The sequence below is a fragment of the Eubalaena glacialis genome, chromosome 6, assembly GCF_028564815.1.
Source record: "Eubalaena glacialis isolate mEubGla1 chromosome 6, mEubGla1.1.hap2.+ XY, whole genome shotgun sequence".
Classification (NCBI taxonomy): domain Eukaryota; kingdom Metazoa; phylum Chordata; class Mammalia; order Artiodactyla; family Balaenidae; genus Eubalaena; species Eubalaena glacialis.
Genome location: NC_083721.1, coordinates 133,669,441 through 133,684,699, shown reverse-complemented (window position 1 = coordinate 133,684,699; position 15,259 = coordinate 133,669,441). Strand labels below are relative to the sequence as shown.

At 37.2% G+C, this 15,259-nt stretch overlaps 1 protein-coding gene across 11 annotated transcripts in view; it reads left to right on the top strand.

Moving 5' to 3' along the window:
- Window positions 1-15,259, top strand: part of CEP63 (centrosomal protein 63) — an 85,853-nt gene that overhangs the window by 17,602 nt on the left and 52,992 nt on the right. For 10 of the 11 annotated variants that reach the window (XM_061194637.1, XM_061194643.1, XM_061194639.1 and 7 more), the window contains 2 exons: window positions 7,750-7,845; window positions 8,685-8,807. In XM_061194637.1, coding sequence (XP_061050620.1) covers window positions 7,750-7,845; window positions 8,685-8,807 — 219 coding nt within the window. The remainder of the gene's footprint in view (window positions 1-7,749; window positions 7,846-8,684; window positions 8,808-15,259) is intronic. The other variant, XM_061194636.1, reaches the window with a different exon arrangement.

Here is a 15,259-nt window from a genome sequence, read left to right as displayed (position 1 = left end):
ATGTAGTTCAACCATGTTGTTCAGGGGTCCACCGTACATAGTAACATTGGCCGTGTTAGATTCAGTGTTCTGAGAATGCCACTTGCTAAACTGGAATTTATTTTAAAATTTGGGTAGACTTTTGAGAATGTATTTTAAAATTACACCTCATGGGACTTCCCTGATGGCGCAGTGGTTAAGAATATGCCTGCCAATGCAGGGGACATGGGTTTGAGCCCTGGTCCGGGAAGATCCCACATGCCACGGAGCAACTAAACCTGCGAGCCACAACTACTGAGCCCGAATGCCACAACTACTGAAGCCTGTGCGCCTAGAGCCCGTGCTCCGCAACAAGAGAAGCCACCGCAATGAGAAGCCTGTGCACCACACGAAGATTAGCCCCCGCTCGCCGCAACTAGCGAAAGCCAGTGCGCAGCAGTGAAGACCCAATGCAGCCAAAAATAAATAAATAAATTTTAAAAAATTAAAAAAAATAAAATTAGACCTCATGAAAAGATATAGAAGGTGGGTAAAAAAGTGCATGGAATGATAATCATATTTGATTTTTTAAAAATCGTAATTTAGGTAGGGTCAGTGCTCCTTGGTAAATTACTTTAGTTACTACTTCTTTATTTCTCCTGGGGCAAAACAAAAGTAGTTCTGTTTAGAAAGTTAAGGTGATAGTACTTTCCTAGTTAAAAAACACTGTACAGTTGACGCTTGAACAACCTGTGGGTTGGGGCACTGATCCCCAATGCAGTTGAAAATCTACATATAACTTTACAGTTGGCCCTTGTATCTGCAGTTCTGAATCCGCAGATTCAACCAACTTTGGGTGGTGTAGTACAGTAGTACATATTTATCGAAAAAAATCCATGTATAAGTGGACCTGCACAGTTCAAACCCATGCTGTTCAACCGTCAACTATATATGTGGATATCTAAGTTGTTTAACTTTGTTAGAAACCCATTAAGGAAATTCCTATGTGTGATCATGAGAATATTCATGCCCAGGCTGTTGAAACTTATTCCTGCAGCTTAGTTTTGATGTCAAGGGCATTACTGCACTACAGGCAGTAATAAAACTACTCGTTTTGTTGCGCTTCACTCTATAATGCTTTGCCGATATTGTATTTTTTACAAATAGAAGGTTTGTGGCAACCTTGTGTTGAACAAGTCTGCTGGCACCTTTTTTCTAACAGCATTTGCTCACTTCATGTCTCTGTGTCACATTTTGGTGATTCTTGCAATATTTCAAATCCTCTACCAACATAAAGATTATGACTCACTGAAGGCTCTGATGATGGTTAGCATTTTTTTTCCAGCAATAAAGTGTTTTTAAATTAAGATATATACATTGTTTTTTAGACATAATACTCTTGCACACTTAGTTGACTACAGTACAGTGTAAACATAACATTTATATGCACTGCAAAACTGAAAAAATTCATGTGACTCATTTTATCACAGTATTTGCTTTATTGTGATCTGGAAGGAACCTGCAGTATCTCTGAAGTATGCCTGTACTTAATACCTTAAAGAGGAATTAAAGAGATTGAGTAGATAGGTTCCTTGGTAAAGATTTGAAGATTACAGGTTTGGCCTGGGGACATAAAAGATGTTTAGAAATGTAGCTGTCAATGATTTGCGGCTTCATTGATTGGGTTGCTGGAAGTTGATTAAGTTTCTAGAGGTAAAGTGTTTTTACCAAATACTAATTATAGGAATCTGTTCCATAGAGTTTGTCTGTGAAATTGTAATTTCACTGTGTTACTGGTAATAACATGTTTATAATCTACTTTGAATAGCACATGATAGAAGAACTAGAATATAGAGCTTTAAGTTTTTGTCAGTTTTATTTGTTTGAAAGTTTCAGGCCTAGAAGCAGTCAGTCCTATGGTATAAACCAGTGCTACTGAAATGACAGGTCCATGGTGAGATAAAAGGCTTGCACCAGAATGTAAAGTAGTACATTGCATCCTTCACTTCACAGAAAGTTTTGCTGTATAAAACTGTCAGTTGCACTAAACAGTGTGTTTTGTAACATAGTTGATTTACATTCTGCTTCAAGGTTCTTATCTCACACTGGATTGCTGTTGTGACCAGCTCCAGCCCATCTGCAGATCATACTTGGAGTACTAGTATAAACAACTCATTTCATAAGTGAATGATCTGTTTTCTGATTACATTGTTCGGATTCCATCGGTTTTAATGGACATTTCTGCTGCTGTTACCTTCTAATGCCCTACAGAGCAGGTAGAGCTAATGAAACAAGTAAGGAATTTGGAGTCCTGGCTGTGCCTTTTCTCAGCTGAATGGCCTTGGCCAAATAATTTAACCTCTCTGAGCCCATTTCATCATGTGTAAAATTAGGATATAATCCCTATGTTCCCGTGTTGTTGTGAAGATTGAGTTACTGTGTAAGAAACCACTTTGAAAACTCTAAATTGTAGTTAAAACGATATCATCCATACTGACAGTTTTCAAACCTTCGCTTCCATTTCTCTGCTATCTCTTGCTCTCAGCAATTAACCTCTTTTTTCCTCCTCTTTTTCTTTAAGAAATTTAGATATTGTTGCGTGCCCATTATGAACCAGACTCTGGTAAATAAATGAAATTAAACAATCTTTTCTTTACATTTTATATTTATGCTTGCCTCACATAGTAAATGAAAAGAAAAATGGTTCTACAAAGCTCGTAAGAAAAAACAGTGATCATCTGCCCTATTCCTCTGAACCTAGGATTCTTGCTTCTCTGAGGCAGTCATTTCAGTGTCTTTAACTCTTTTTTTTGTTGTTGTTATTCTCTTCATATTTCTATATAACATTTTATGGCAATATTCTTAATTTTCAGTTTTAACTATTTATCTATTAACTTGCTGCTATAAAAAATAAGGGCTTTGCTCTCATATACAATTTCCATCCCCTCACCCTGCCAGAATTGTATATCTTAATTTTTGGTTAGGTCAGTGTTTAGTGTTTATATCATTAAGATGGTAATTATTATTTACAACTGAGTCAGATAGCATAATAATAATCAAACTTATTTCTTGTACAATGTTTTTGTTTTCTGGGGAATTAGTAACTGTCTCATTTTTATTTGCTTTTTTAAAAAGTACCTTCTCAATGATAGGAAGAATTGATAATGCCAATATCTAGATTTGCCATGGATCTCTTTCTATCTTTTATTGCTTCTGCTTTTTTTCACTTTTGTTGTCTTATCTCCTTGTGTGTGTGGGGTTACTTTCTGAGTGGGTTATCAAGCACTGTATTTGTAAAATTATTTGAAGAAATAGTTTAAGACACAGAATAGTGGTTTTTATTCCTTTGGAGAAAGTTTAGGTTGCTTTTTCCAAGTTCCTGGAGTCCCTAGAACTTTGGAGATGCCTGGGGACAGACATTAGCACTCTCTTAAGATCATCTTAAACTGATTTTAGAGATTCAGATGTCTGCAGTTGATTGGCAATTTCAAGAAGGCCTGTTCTACATCTGGCCCAGTCTTACTCCTAGGGTACAGCCTTTCAGGGTCCCAACTCAAAGCAAGGAGGGGTTCAGAGCTGTCTTGGGCACCAAATCTTTTATTCTCATAGCCCCTTGAAGTTATCAAAACCCCCATTCGGCCTCTTATCCTTTCAGCTGCCTTCTCTAGTTTCAATTAATACTTGCCCCAAACTCTGGGCTCACCTCCCTCCACCTCTAGCCTAGCCCAGATGCTGACCTGGTAATTCTTCCCTATCATGTTAGCACTTGACTTCAGGCACATTTTTTAAGAAATCTTACTTATATAGTTGTCCTCAGTGTATGGACTGGCCCAGAATACCTAGTCTGCCATTACCAAATGTTAAAGTCTGAAAGATTCACATTTAACTAAAAACATCCTGAGTGAAATTTACTACTAAGTTCTACAGCCAATCAAACTTTCAACCAGATGTGAAAAGAGAATAAAGGTATTTTCAGACATATAAAATCTCAAAAGAATGTTCTACCAAAATGAGAAGTAAACTTACGAAGAAGATGATGGAGAATTTTTTTAAAAAGCAAAAAGCAGAAAAGCACAGAAAGCCTCCAGAATAATGGTGAAGGGAGTTCCCAAGATGACAGCTATACAGGTAGCCTAGAGTAACTTACCAATATTTGAGAATGGCAAGCTCCAGGAAGGATGTTTTCACAGGAAGAAAGAAAGTAAAAGAAAGAAAAGGAAAGGAAATTACAATAGCTATGTTTACTGTGTTCAAGGAGATAAAAGATAAGATTGAGCATTTCAGGAAAGAGTTGGAAACTATTAAAAGATGGGTGGAAATCATAATGTTGAAAAATAGAATAAACGAAATTAAGGCCTTAAAGATTAAGAGATAATTGGTGAACTGGAAGATATGACAGAAGAAAATGTTTGGAATAAAGCACAGACAGAATGATAGAAAATATAGAAGAGAGGATAAGAGAAAGGAGGATACAGTGGGAAGGTCAAATATGAGTGTTTTGGGAATCCCTGAAGGAGAAAACAAAGTGAGAATGGGCTAAAGCAATATTTGAAGATAAATTGACTGAGATTTTGCCAAAAGTGAGGAAGGCCATGTACTTAAGAAATCCAAAAACCTCAAGCAAGATAAACAAAAAGAAATATTTACCTAGGTTGAAAACTAAAGACAAAGAGGACATCTGAAAAGTTATCAAAGAAAACAAAATAAAACAAAACCAGATATTTACCAAGAAGAAAAGGTGATCTACGAACAGCTTCTAACAGCTGACTTGTCAGCTAAAACAGTGAAAGCCAGAAAACAATAGAATGATGTCCACAAAGAAATGACTTCTTTTCCCTGCCAAACCAGAAATAAATTCTATACCCAGAATAAAGGTGAAATCAAGACATTTTCAGATCAACAAAGATTGAGAGAATTTGTCACTAGGAGACCTGCACCAAGGAAATACTAAAAGAATGTCCTTCAGGCAGAAGGAAAGTGACCCCAGATGGAAGCTCAAGGGATAAAGGAAGAAACGAAAGACGACAGTAAATATGTGGGTAAATCTAAACGAATATTTACTGTATATAACAGCAAGAGCCTTCAATTGAACATATATGTGGAATTATGATGGCATTTCAGTCAAATTGGTGGGGGGTAAATGGAATTAAAGTATTTCTATAGTCCTTGGGTTGCCTGGGAATTGGTAAAACTAATGTTAATGTTAGCTAATGTTAATCTAATTAACATTAGTTAAGTCTAATATTAATTAGTTAAGGTTTAATCTTGAGAGAACCATTAAAAGTATATAGTAATATGTTAATAGAGTATATGTCTTCTAAGCTAACAGAAGGAGAAAAATGAGGTAAGAAGTTATCAGCCCCAAAGAAGGCAAGAAAGGAGAGAAAAAGAAACGTAGGAACGTAGAGCTTATTAAGTACAAATAGCACTTAGTAAGACAATAGATATAAATCCCAAGAGGTCCGGTAAATGTAAATGTACTAAATGGCTTAATTAAAAGATAAAAATTGTCCAACTGGGTAAAGATAATTGAACTCAATTATTTGATGTTTATAAAGATACAGCAAAGTTGAAAGTAAAATGTAAAATTAAAATATATACCATACAAACACTTTGAGTAGAGGGATGGTGTAGCTAAACTGTACTTGAAGCAGAAGCAGTGAACATTACCAAAGGTGAAGAGAAACACTTCATAATGATAAAATATGAAATCTCAGGATATGTAACTGTAGCAGATATTCTTATTGGCCTGTATCACATCCTCCTTGCTCCCTCATTTCACCTGGATATTATATACAGCTCACTGTGTACTGCCAGCATCTCACTACACTGTGCTTCTCTTTCTGGAAACTTAAAAGCTGCTCAGGTGAAACCTGGGATTGTGGGGGCAGTTAACACTCCTGGGGCAAGCCTCAAGCAGTGGAGGGACTGGAATCAGTGGATAAACTCTCCAACTTCCCATCCCTTAGAGGGACAATTCTGAAACACATTCTGTTTGGTTCCTTGGTGAGTTCCCTGTGGGAGTGGCTCCAGCGCTTACTGCAGAAATCAGCTCAGTAACACACTTTATTGGCTTTCCTTCCTTCTCTGGATCTCTCTCTTCATTTCCTTACTGTGTTTCCTGGGATCACCTCCAATTACCTACCTGCCCTAAAATCTACACTATTGGGAGAACTCAAACTAAGACAAAAAAAAAATCTGAATTTGTAAGTATCTAATTAATTTTAAATTTCTCTCTCTTTCTCTTATCTGTATGCAAAGAGTGGCAGAACTACAGGGAGGAATAGATGAAGCCACAATTGTAGTTGGGGATTTTAACCCAATTTTCTTAGTAACTGATGGAACAAGAGACAGATATCAGTAAGGATGTAGATTTGAGCACCATGATCAACAAACCTGACCTAATTTATATATACAGAACATTGCACAAGAGAACTGTGGTGTACGTTTTTTTCTAGCACAAGCAACTCTTTCCAAAACTGACCATATGATAAATCTTGACACAATTCAGAGTCTTGAAATAATGGAGTATGTTCTTTGAACATAGTGGAAACAAGTTACAAAAAGATACCTAAATACTAAAAACCCTTTGACGTACTTTTGTAAAAGGTTTTCTCAGTTTATTTGTTTTTAATTTTAATGGGATTTTTTCAAATAAAGAAGTTTCACATTTTGCAGAGTCAAATCTGTCATTCTCAGATGACTCTTTCATTAGTTTTAAGCTCAGTTTCTCCCTATCCAGGAATTCAGTAAATACTCATTTAAATCAAAAAAAAAATTTTTAAGTAGTTTTTTCTATTTTAATGGCTATATTTAATCATTCCTCTGGTTTGAACTTCAGAATCAATTTTTCGTTCCAAAAAAGAATTCTACTAGAATTTTTAATTGGAATTGCATTAACTCCTTGTTCTTATAAGAATTTTATTTCTGTATTCTTTTTATTCAGGTATCATTGAGATATAACATTATATTAGTTTAGTTATACAATGTAATGATTCGATATTTGTATATATTGTGAAATGATCACACAGTAAGTCTAGTAACATCTGTCACCATACATAGTCACAAAATTTTTTTTTCTTGTGATGAGAACTTTTAAGATCTACAGTTTTTTTATTTTTAAATTACCATTCTGTATTGTGATTGAGATTACTACTTACTATTCCAAGTTATTCCTTTCCCTTCTAGCTATTAGTAGATGAAATGCTAACTGGTTATTGAGAGATGTAGAGAAATGCTGATGGATATTGATGGAAGTGAGGGCTGGGCATGAGCTAGCTGTGGCTGGCATCAAACCACTGAAAAATAGGTTAGGATAACATGCTCACTCTGGCTGGTGAAACTGGTTTTCTTTGAAATGGGGTAAATGGTAAAGCAGGTACAAGTCTCCTGCTGTCTTTCTGTCTGATGTTACTATTCTGTACTTTGATTTATAGAATTTATTCTTGAAGTCTTATAGATTTTTGTTCCATATTTTTAGATTCCAAGGTTCTTGTAACTTTATCTCTCTTAATTTTATGTGAGGTTTTTTTTTGATAAAAAGCGTTGGGGAGAATAAATGAGACAGAGGAAGTTTCCCTCTAAACCTAGAAATTCTAGAACAGTTGCTTGTTTTCCATTTTTTGGCATTGTTATGGATTATTAAATAATTAGATATTTGACTTCCTGAGAAATTGTACAGTTGAGAACGTGTATTCACAGATAAGTACAAAGGTTATTTTCTATTTTTGTGTTTCAGGGTTATTGTTTCAATGCTAATAGTGAAAAATGCTACCACCTCTCTGCTTTTAGGTTGGAATGTTGCGTCAGCAGGTTGAAGAACATGAAAAAGTCAAGCAGGAGATGGCCATGGAGTATAAGCTGGAGTTAAAGAAACTACATGAAGAAGTAAGATTTTAATTCTGTTATGTGTTGTATAATTCTGTCTCTTCAACCCATGAGAATTTTGTTAATGAGCCAGTTTCTGCTTCATAGAGTGGATGTATATATACCAAGGGAGGTGCAGGGGTGGAAATCTATTTCTCTGTTCTTAAACCCAGGTAAAGAATCTTGCCTATTTATATGTTTGATACGACCTACAACAGCGATTCTAAAATGTGTTTGTTGGTTGAGTACCTGAAAGAAATAGAGCTATTTTTGTATAATACCATGAAATACTGATACCAAAAGCTTATATTAAATGTTTTAATTTTTAAGTTGAATCAGTTACTAGATTTTAAATAATGGAGGATCCAAAGGTTTCAGAAGCATTTTGGGATAGATAAGAAAATTCTATCAGTTAACTCAGTTTTATTCTTCAGATTGGGAAAAAACTGCTTTTATTTTCATTTAATTCCACAGTACTCCTCTCTTGCTTACTTACTCAGTGTTCCGCAGGAGAATGGTTCAAGAACCACAGGCCTAGAGAAGAGAGACAGGGTTTTTATTTGCTGCTTTTATTGTGGGGGCACGTTTGGGGGCCCCTAAGTGCAAGGCGATTGTACATTGTAAGAAAAATTAAACTTCTGTTTATAAAATATTTTCCCTTTATTTTTTCTTTGACTCAATATATTTCTTTTCTGGTGTTTATTTTTTATATGTAGTTTTGAGTTGTTATTTTATCTGACATGCTGTCTATTTTCAGGGGTACTAGTTAGCTCTACGCGTGCTTTCATAATGCCAATTTGTTGTATCAGCACTGTTTACACATTCTTAAATTTTAAGTCTAGAAATAACTGTGTCTACAGTTAGGCAGACTGAAGAGAAGCTATGAAAAGCTACAGAGAAAACATGTAAGAGACTTCAGAGGAAATGCCAAAAATCACAGGGAAGAGCGGTCTGAAATTGAGAGGTTAACTGGAAAAATAGAGGTATGTTCATAGTACTGATTTGCTCATAGTGATTGTCAGCCTTCATGTAGGAAAATGCTGTTTCTAATAGTGCTATTTCCTGAAACCAATTTTCTCTCATCTCCAGGACTACTACTGAGCTATTTCAAAGGTGGGAGGGTGATCCACTGTGCATCCTGTCACCAGGATGGTTACTAGCTATCAGTAGCTCTCAACAGGGCAGTACCATCCTTTGAGGGCATTGGAAATGTATGGAGACATTGTTTTGGTTGTCAGAATGACTGGGAGTGAAACTGGTGTGTGTAGGGCACAGGGACCAGGGACACTAAACATGGTTGGGACTTTTCCACACAGGAAGGAGTATTGAACCCAAAATGCCAATATTGAGGAACATTGACTACCAGTTACTAGCTGTCCTCCATGGGCAGTGTCCTTGTCTTATTTATCACCTAACAGAGTAGGGGCTTTGTAAGTGTTGAAGGTACTAAGTGTTGAAGCTTTTTTGTACAGAGTACTCTGCATATCAGATTGTTTATCGTCAGTTCCCATTTAGATATGGTAAGTCACTTACCTCCGCCTTTGCTGACTTTGTTTCTATTAAGACTGATAACTCCATGATTATTGTATATATTGATTCCCTAGAGGAGTTAAGGGAGTGGTGGGTTAACACCACCAAGAGTAGATGAAAGAGCAGCACAAGGCTGTCACTTTTTTCCCCTTGGATCCCCTCCTCTGTCTATGCTCTTGGTTCTCAAGTGTACCTAAGAGTCACCCAGGGCCCTCTTTAGGCTCTCAGAGATTTTGATCCAGTTGTATGGCATGCGAGCTAGGACTCTGCATTTTATCTAGCTTCCCTAGCCAATGCTAATTTGAGAAACATTGTTCAACATCTTTGTGTGATTACTTACAATTTTTCTACTCAGTGACCTGTCACCCACAAATTTCAGTATATTATTACTACCTAGAATTTTAATTTCTGCATTTAATATTTTTTTACATCTCAATATTTTTATATATTTGAAGAGCTTAGAATCAGGTACTGCTTTCCCTCCAGCCCTCTTCAGTGAAATCTGGGGTTTTTTTGAAAAACCCCTCATGTTCTTGTTCCCCATTACCACTTCCTGACCATTGTCTTTTCTTTGTACCTCAGAAACTCCATCTTTTTTTTTTTTTTTTTTTTTAAACATCTTCTTTAGAGTATAATTGCTTTACAATGGTGTGTTGCCACTCTCTCATTTTGCTTTATAACAAAGTGAATCAGTTATACAGATACATATGTCCCCATATCTCTTCCTTCTTGCATCTCCTTCCCTCCCACCCTCCCTATCCCACCCCTCTAGGTGGTCACAAAGCACCAAGCTGATCTCCTTGTACTATGCGGCTGCTTCCCACTAGCTATCTATTTTACGTTTGGTAGTGTATATATGTCCATGCCACTCTCTCACTTTGTCCCAGCTTACCCTTCCCCCTCCCCGTATCCTCAAGTTCATTCTCTAGTAGGTCTGCATCTTTATTCCTGTCTTGCCCCTAGGTGCTTCTGACCATTTTTTTTCTTTTTTTAGATTCCATATATATGTGTTAGCATACGGTATTTGTTTTTCTCTTTCTGACTTACTTCACTCTGTGTGACAGTCTCTAGGTCCATCCACCTCACTACAAATAACTCAGTTTCATTCCTTTTTATGGCTGAGTAATATTCCATTGTATATATGTGCCACATCTTCTTTATCCATTCATCTGTTGATGGACACTTAGGTTGCTTCCATGTCCTGGCTATTGTAAATAGTGCTGGCAGTGAACATTGTGGTACATGACTCTTTTTGGATTATGGTTTTCTCAGGGTATATGCCCAGTAATGGGATTGTTGGGTCATATGGTAGTTCTATTTTTAGCTGTTTAAGGAACCTCCATACTGTTCTCCATAGTGGCTGTATCAATTTACATTCCCACCAACAAGAAACTCCATCTTTGATTTTCATGTCATCAGCATATACCACCAACCAGTGTACATACAGCCAAAGTTAGTCATCTTCTGATCCCTGGTTACTCCCCTGTTCAAAGACTTCAGCTCCCAGTTCACTGTCATTCTCTCCAACCTTGCTCTTATCGTAATTCTTGAGGATTTCAGTATCCACAGGGATGATGCTTATAATACTGTGGTCTTTGAGTTCCTTGGTGTTCTTTCCTCCACAGATATTTTGATCTCCTATCTGTCTCTTCTCCCTTTTCCCATTGCCATTGCTTCGGTGTTATCATTACCAATACTTGCAACCCTCCTAGAACCACATTTTTAAGCATCACATTCTCCAACTACCATCCCTGTCTTTTCAGCTCTCTCCCTCTGGCTCCTGATGCTCGATACTCACCTGACCCCCATCCCTTAAAGTGCTTGGATCCTGCCACTTGTCACCGCTCCATCTACCTTGTGTCCTCAGTTACCAGTCCTTACCCAGCTTCCATCCCATGGTTACACTCCTTATAGTCCCCTTCAATTCTGTGCTCTCTCTTACTTCATCGCCTTTGCTTGGCAAAACTGTGACTCTCGTTAAATCCAGCTTTCTCCCCACTTTCTACCTGTCATGTGTGGCAGACCATGGCTGGAGAAAAATATAATCGTGCTGACTGGCCTCATTTTATTTTTTTTAATAAGTACATATTGTTTTATTTTTGTAAAAAACGTTCAAGGCATAGTCATGGGTAAGTTTTTCAATGAAGCATGAATCATATTCAAATACTCATACACAAAAAGACACAATGGCTGCTTTTTTTGGTAGAAAATTCCTAAATGATTTGCATATTACCTTCTCTGCCAGTGGTAGGAAAGTATACAACAAATGCCTTATTTCTCAACATTAACTTCTGTAGATGACAAAACATTAACCTCAACAAGCAGTTATTGAGTAAACTTACCGTCTATAAAACTAGCTCAAAATAAGTATACAACCTGCAAAGTTAGAACACTGTATTAAGGTTTTCAAAATTGGTGCCAGATTAAATGAAATTGAACAGAAACTTTAAATCCACATATTATCAGGGAATTTTTTAAAATTTATTTATTTTATTTATTTATTTTTGGCTGCATTGGGTCTTCGTTGCTGTGCACAGGCTTTCTCTAGTTGCGGCGAGCAGGGGCTACTCTTCGTTGCGGTGTGAGGGCTTCTCATTGAGCTAGCTTCTCTTGTTGCGGAGCATGGGCTCTAGGCCTGCGGGCTTGCTCAGTAGTTGTGGCTCACGGGCTCTAGAGTGTAGGCTCAGTAGTTATGGCACACGGACTTAGTTGCTCTGAGGCATGTGGGATCTTCCCAGAACAGGAATCGAACTCGTGACCCCTGCATTGGCAGGTAGATTCTTAACCACTGCACTACGAGGGAAGTCCCAAAGGAATTTATTTTTTAAAGCAATATATTTTTCTAGAATACTGGTATAAATAGGTTGTCCATACTTTTATGTAAAGAGAAGAAATTTAAGCATGATTTCATTAAAAATTCATTTTCAAATAAAAATAAAAACTTTTACAGTTTGGAGCCAGATAGACCTGATTTCAAAATCTGATTCTGCAAATTATTAGCTGTATAACCTTGTGTAAATAGTTTAACTGTTCTGCACCTCAATTTTCTTATTAGTAAAATTGGAAAAATAATCCCTGCTCCCTAGAATTATAAAGATTAGGGGTAACATAAGTAAAGCACATAGCAAATAGCATGTGCTCAGTAAACAGTGGATGTGGTGGTAATAGTTGTGGTGGTAAATGTTGCTATTTAAATTTTTAATAAAATACAGATTTCTACCACTTATGTGAAAAGGCAGGAAACAGTATATTAAACTTTGACATGCCTGACTCACAGATCCCTGGCCAGTTCTTGCAAAGAGACTTCCTCCATATTTGTGCCTCTCTGTATGCTTGAAATTGAGAACAAACAAGGAATGTTCATAAGCAGCACAAATCCTATGTAATGAGTGGTCATTCAGCTGCAACCACCAAACTGCACTCCTCACCTGGTCTCCCTCTGACTCTGTATGGAGCCACCCCCAACACTCATCTCCAGCCCCTACTTCTGCTCACACCTACCCACAGGTTTCTTTACTTCTTAGCTCAAGCTCAGCCACCAGGCCTGGTGGGCACTGGGACAGGCAGGCCAGGTGGAACAGGGCACCTGGTTCTAGAAGAGAGGCAAGGTGGCTGGACCAAGAGAAAAGGTCCAAACTTCGTGCTCCACTGCAGCTGGGCCTCAGCACATACAATCATTGCTTACTGCATTATGACTCATGCATAAGGAAGTCCAAATTTGGAAGTGAAACTGAGTGGCAAGGTGGCCAAAGCAGCCAAGAAACAAGGAACAGAGGTAAGAGATATAGGCTCACAGCCAGGGACCATAGCACTTGGTGCAGAGGACTGTTTCTAAGCTGGAGTCAAAACTCCTAAGGGTTGGAAAGGATGTTTTGATCTGGAAAATACTGAATATCTTTTCTTTTCTTTTTTTTTGGCTGCTTGGGGTCTTAGTTGCGGCACTCAGGATCTTTCGTTACAGTGCACAGGCTCTTCTTGCACAGCGCAGGCTTCTCTCTAGTTGTGGCGATCGGGCTCTAGAGCGCTCAGGCTCAGTAGTAGTTGCGGCACACGGGCTTAGCTGCCCCGGGGCACGTGGGATCTTAGTTCCCCAACCAGGGATCGAACCCGTATCCCCTGTATTGGAAGGTGGATTCTTAACCACTGGACCACCAGGGAAGTCCCAGAAAAGCTTTATTTTTTTTTAATTTTTTTTATTTTTTGTAATTTATTTTTATTTTTTATTTATTTTTTTTTTGAGGGGCTTTTATTATTATTTTTTTTATTTTTTCACACACACACACACTGTATTTTATTTTTACAAGAGATAAATAGACTGACACCAAGCATTGTACATGGATGACCACAACAAAAGCAACAATGATTGCAATTACCAAACATGAAACACACTCATACTATGTCATAATATTGACATTCAGTCCAGTAATCCTCCACTGTAACAGCTCCTTTACTTTGCAGTGAAAATTGATTTGTATATTCTTTGCCTCTGAGTCCTTGTGGGATTTTTTTTTTATTTTAATTCAAACAGAAAGTCACAAAAATTATACTCATCCTCATCAGTTCACTCAGTCCCATGTAATTAATTTTTTTTTTCATCTTGATCTTTTGTTAGCACTTTTATGAGTTCATCAGTTTTTCATTAGAGTTCTGAAAATGCTTATTCATTCAGTTCAGCAGTACAGTCAGTTACCAGAAACCTGTACTTGTCAGAGTCTTTTCCATGAATTTCTTGAAGATGAAACCCTTTTATAGGAACATATTTGCAAAAGCATCGGAGTACACCCAGAACTGTCTGTAAATGACAAAAGACTTAAAAATGACCACGGTTAAAGATTTGATGAAAGTTCATAATAATGCAGTTGACAAGAAAATTAGTTATTTCTGAGATATACATTTTAAAGTAATAACTAGAATTATGACTTATAACATTATATCAGAACATATAAGATTTTTAGAAATTTCATGTAATGTCTGAAACATTTATATTAACATATTTCCATACAAATAACCCAATGAAAGTTTAGTATTAGTTGTTTTGTTTGTTTGTTTTATTATACGGCAGGTTCTTATTAGTCATCAATTTTATACACATCAGTGTATACATGTCAATCCCAATCGCCCAATTCAGCACACCACCATCCCCACCCCACCGCAGTTTTCCCCCCTTGGTGTCCATATGTCTGTTCTCTACATCTGTGTCTCAACTTCTGCCCTGCAAACCGGCTCATCTGTACCATTTTTCTAGGTTCCACATACATGCGTTAATATACGATATTTGTTTTTCTCTTTCTGACTTACTTCACTCTGTATGACAGTCTCTAGATCCATCCACGTCTCAACAAATGACTCAATTTCGTTCCTTTTTATGGCTGAGTAATATTCCATTGTATATATGTACCACAACTTCTTTATCCATTTGTCTGTTGATGGGCATTTAGGTTGCTTCCATGACCTGGCTATTGTAAATAGTGCTGCAATGAGCATTCGGGTGCATGTGTCTTTTTGAATTACGGCTTTCTCTGGGTATATGCCCAGTAGTGGGATTGCTGGGTCACATGGTAATTCTATTTTTAGTTTTTTAAGGAACCTCCATATTGTTCTCCATAGTGGCTGTATCAATTTACATTCCCACCAACAGTGCAAGAGGGTTCCCTTTTCTCCACACCCTCTCCAGCATTTGTTCTTTGTAGATTGTCTGATGATGCCCATTCTAACTGGTGTGAGGTGATACCTCATTGTAGTTTTGATTTGCATTTCTCTAATAATTAGTGATGTTGAGCATCTTTTCATGTGTTTCGTGGCCGTCTGTATGTCTTCTTTGGAGAAATGTCTATTTAGGTCTTCTGCCCATTTTTGGATTGGGTTGTTTGTTTCTTTAATATTGAGCTGAATGAGCTGTTTATAT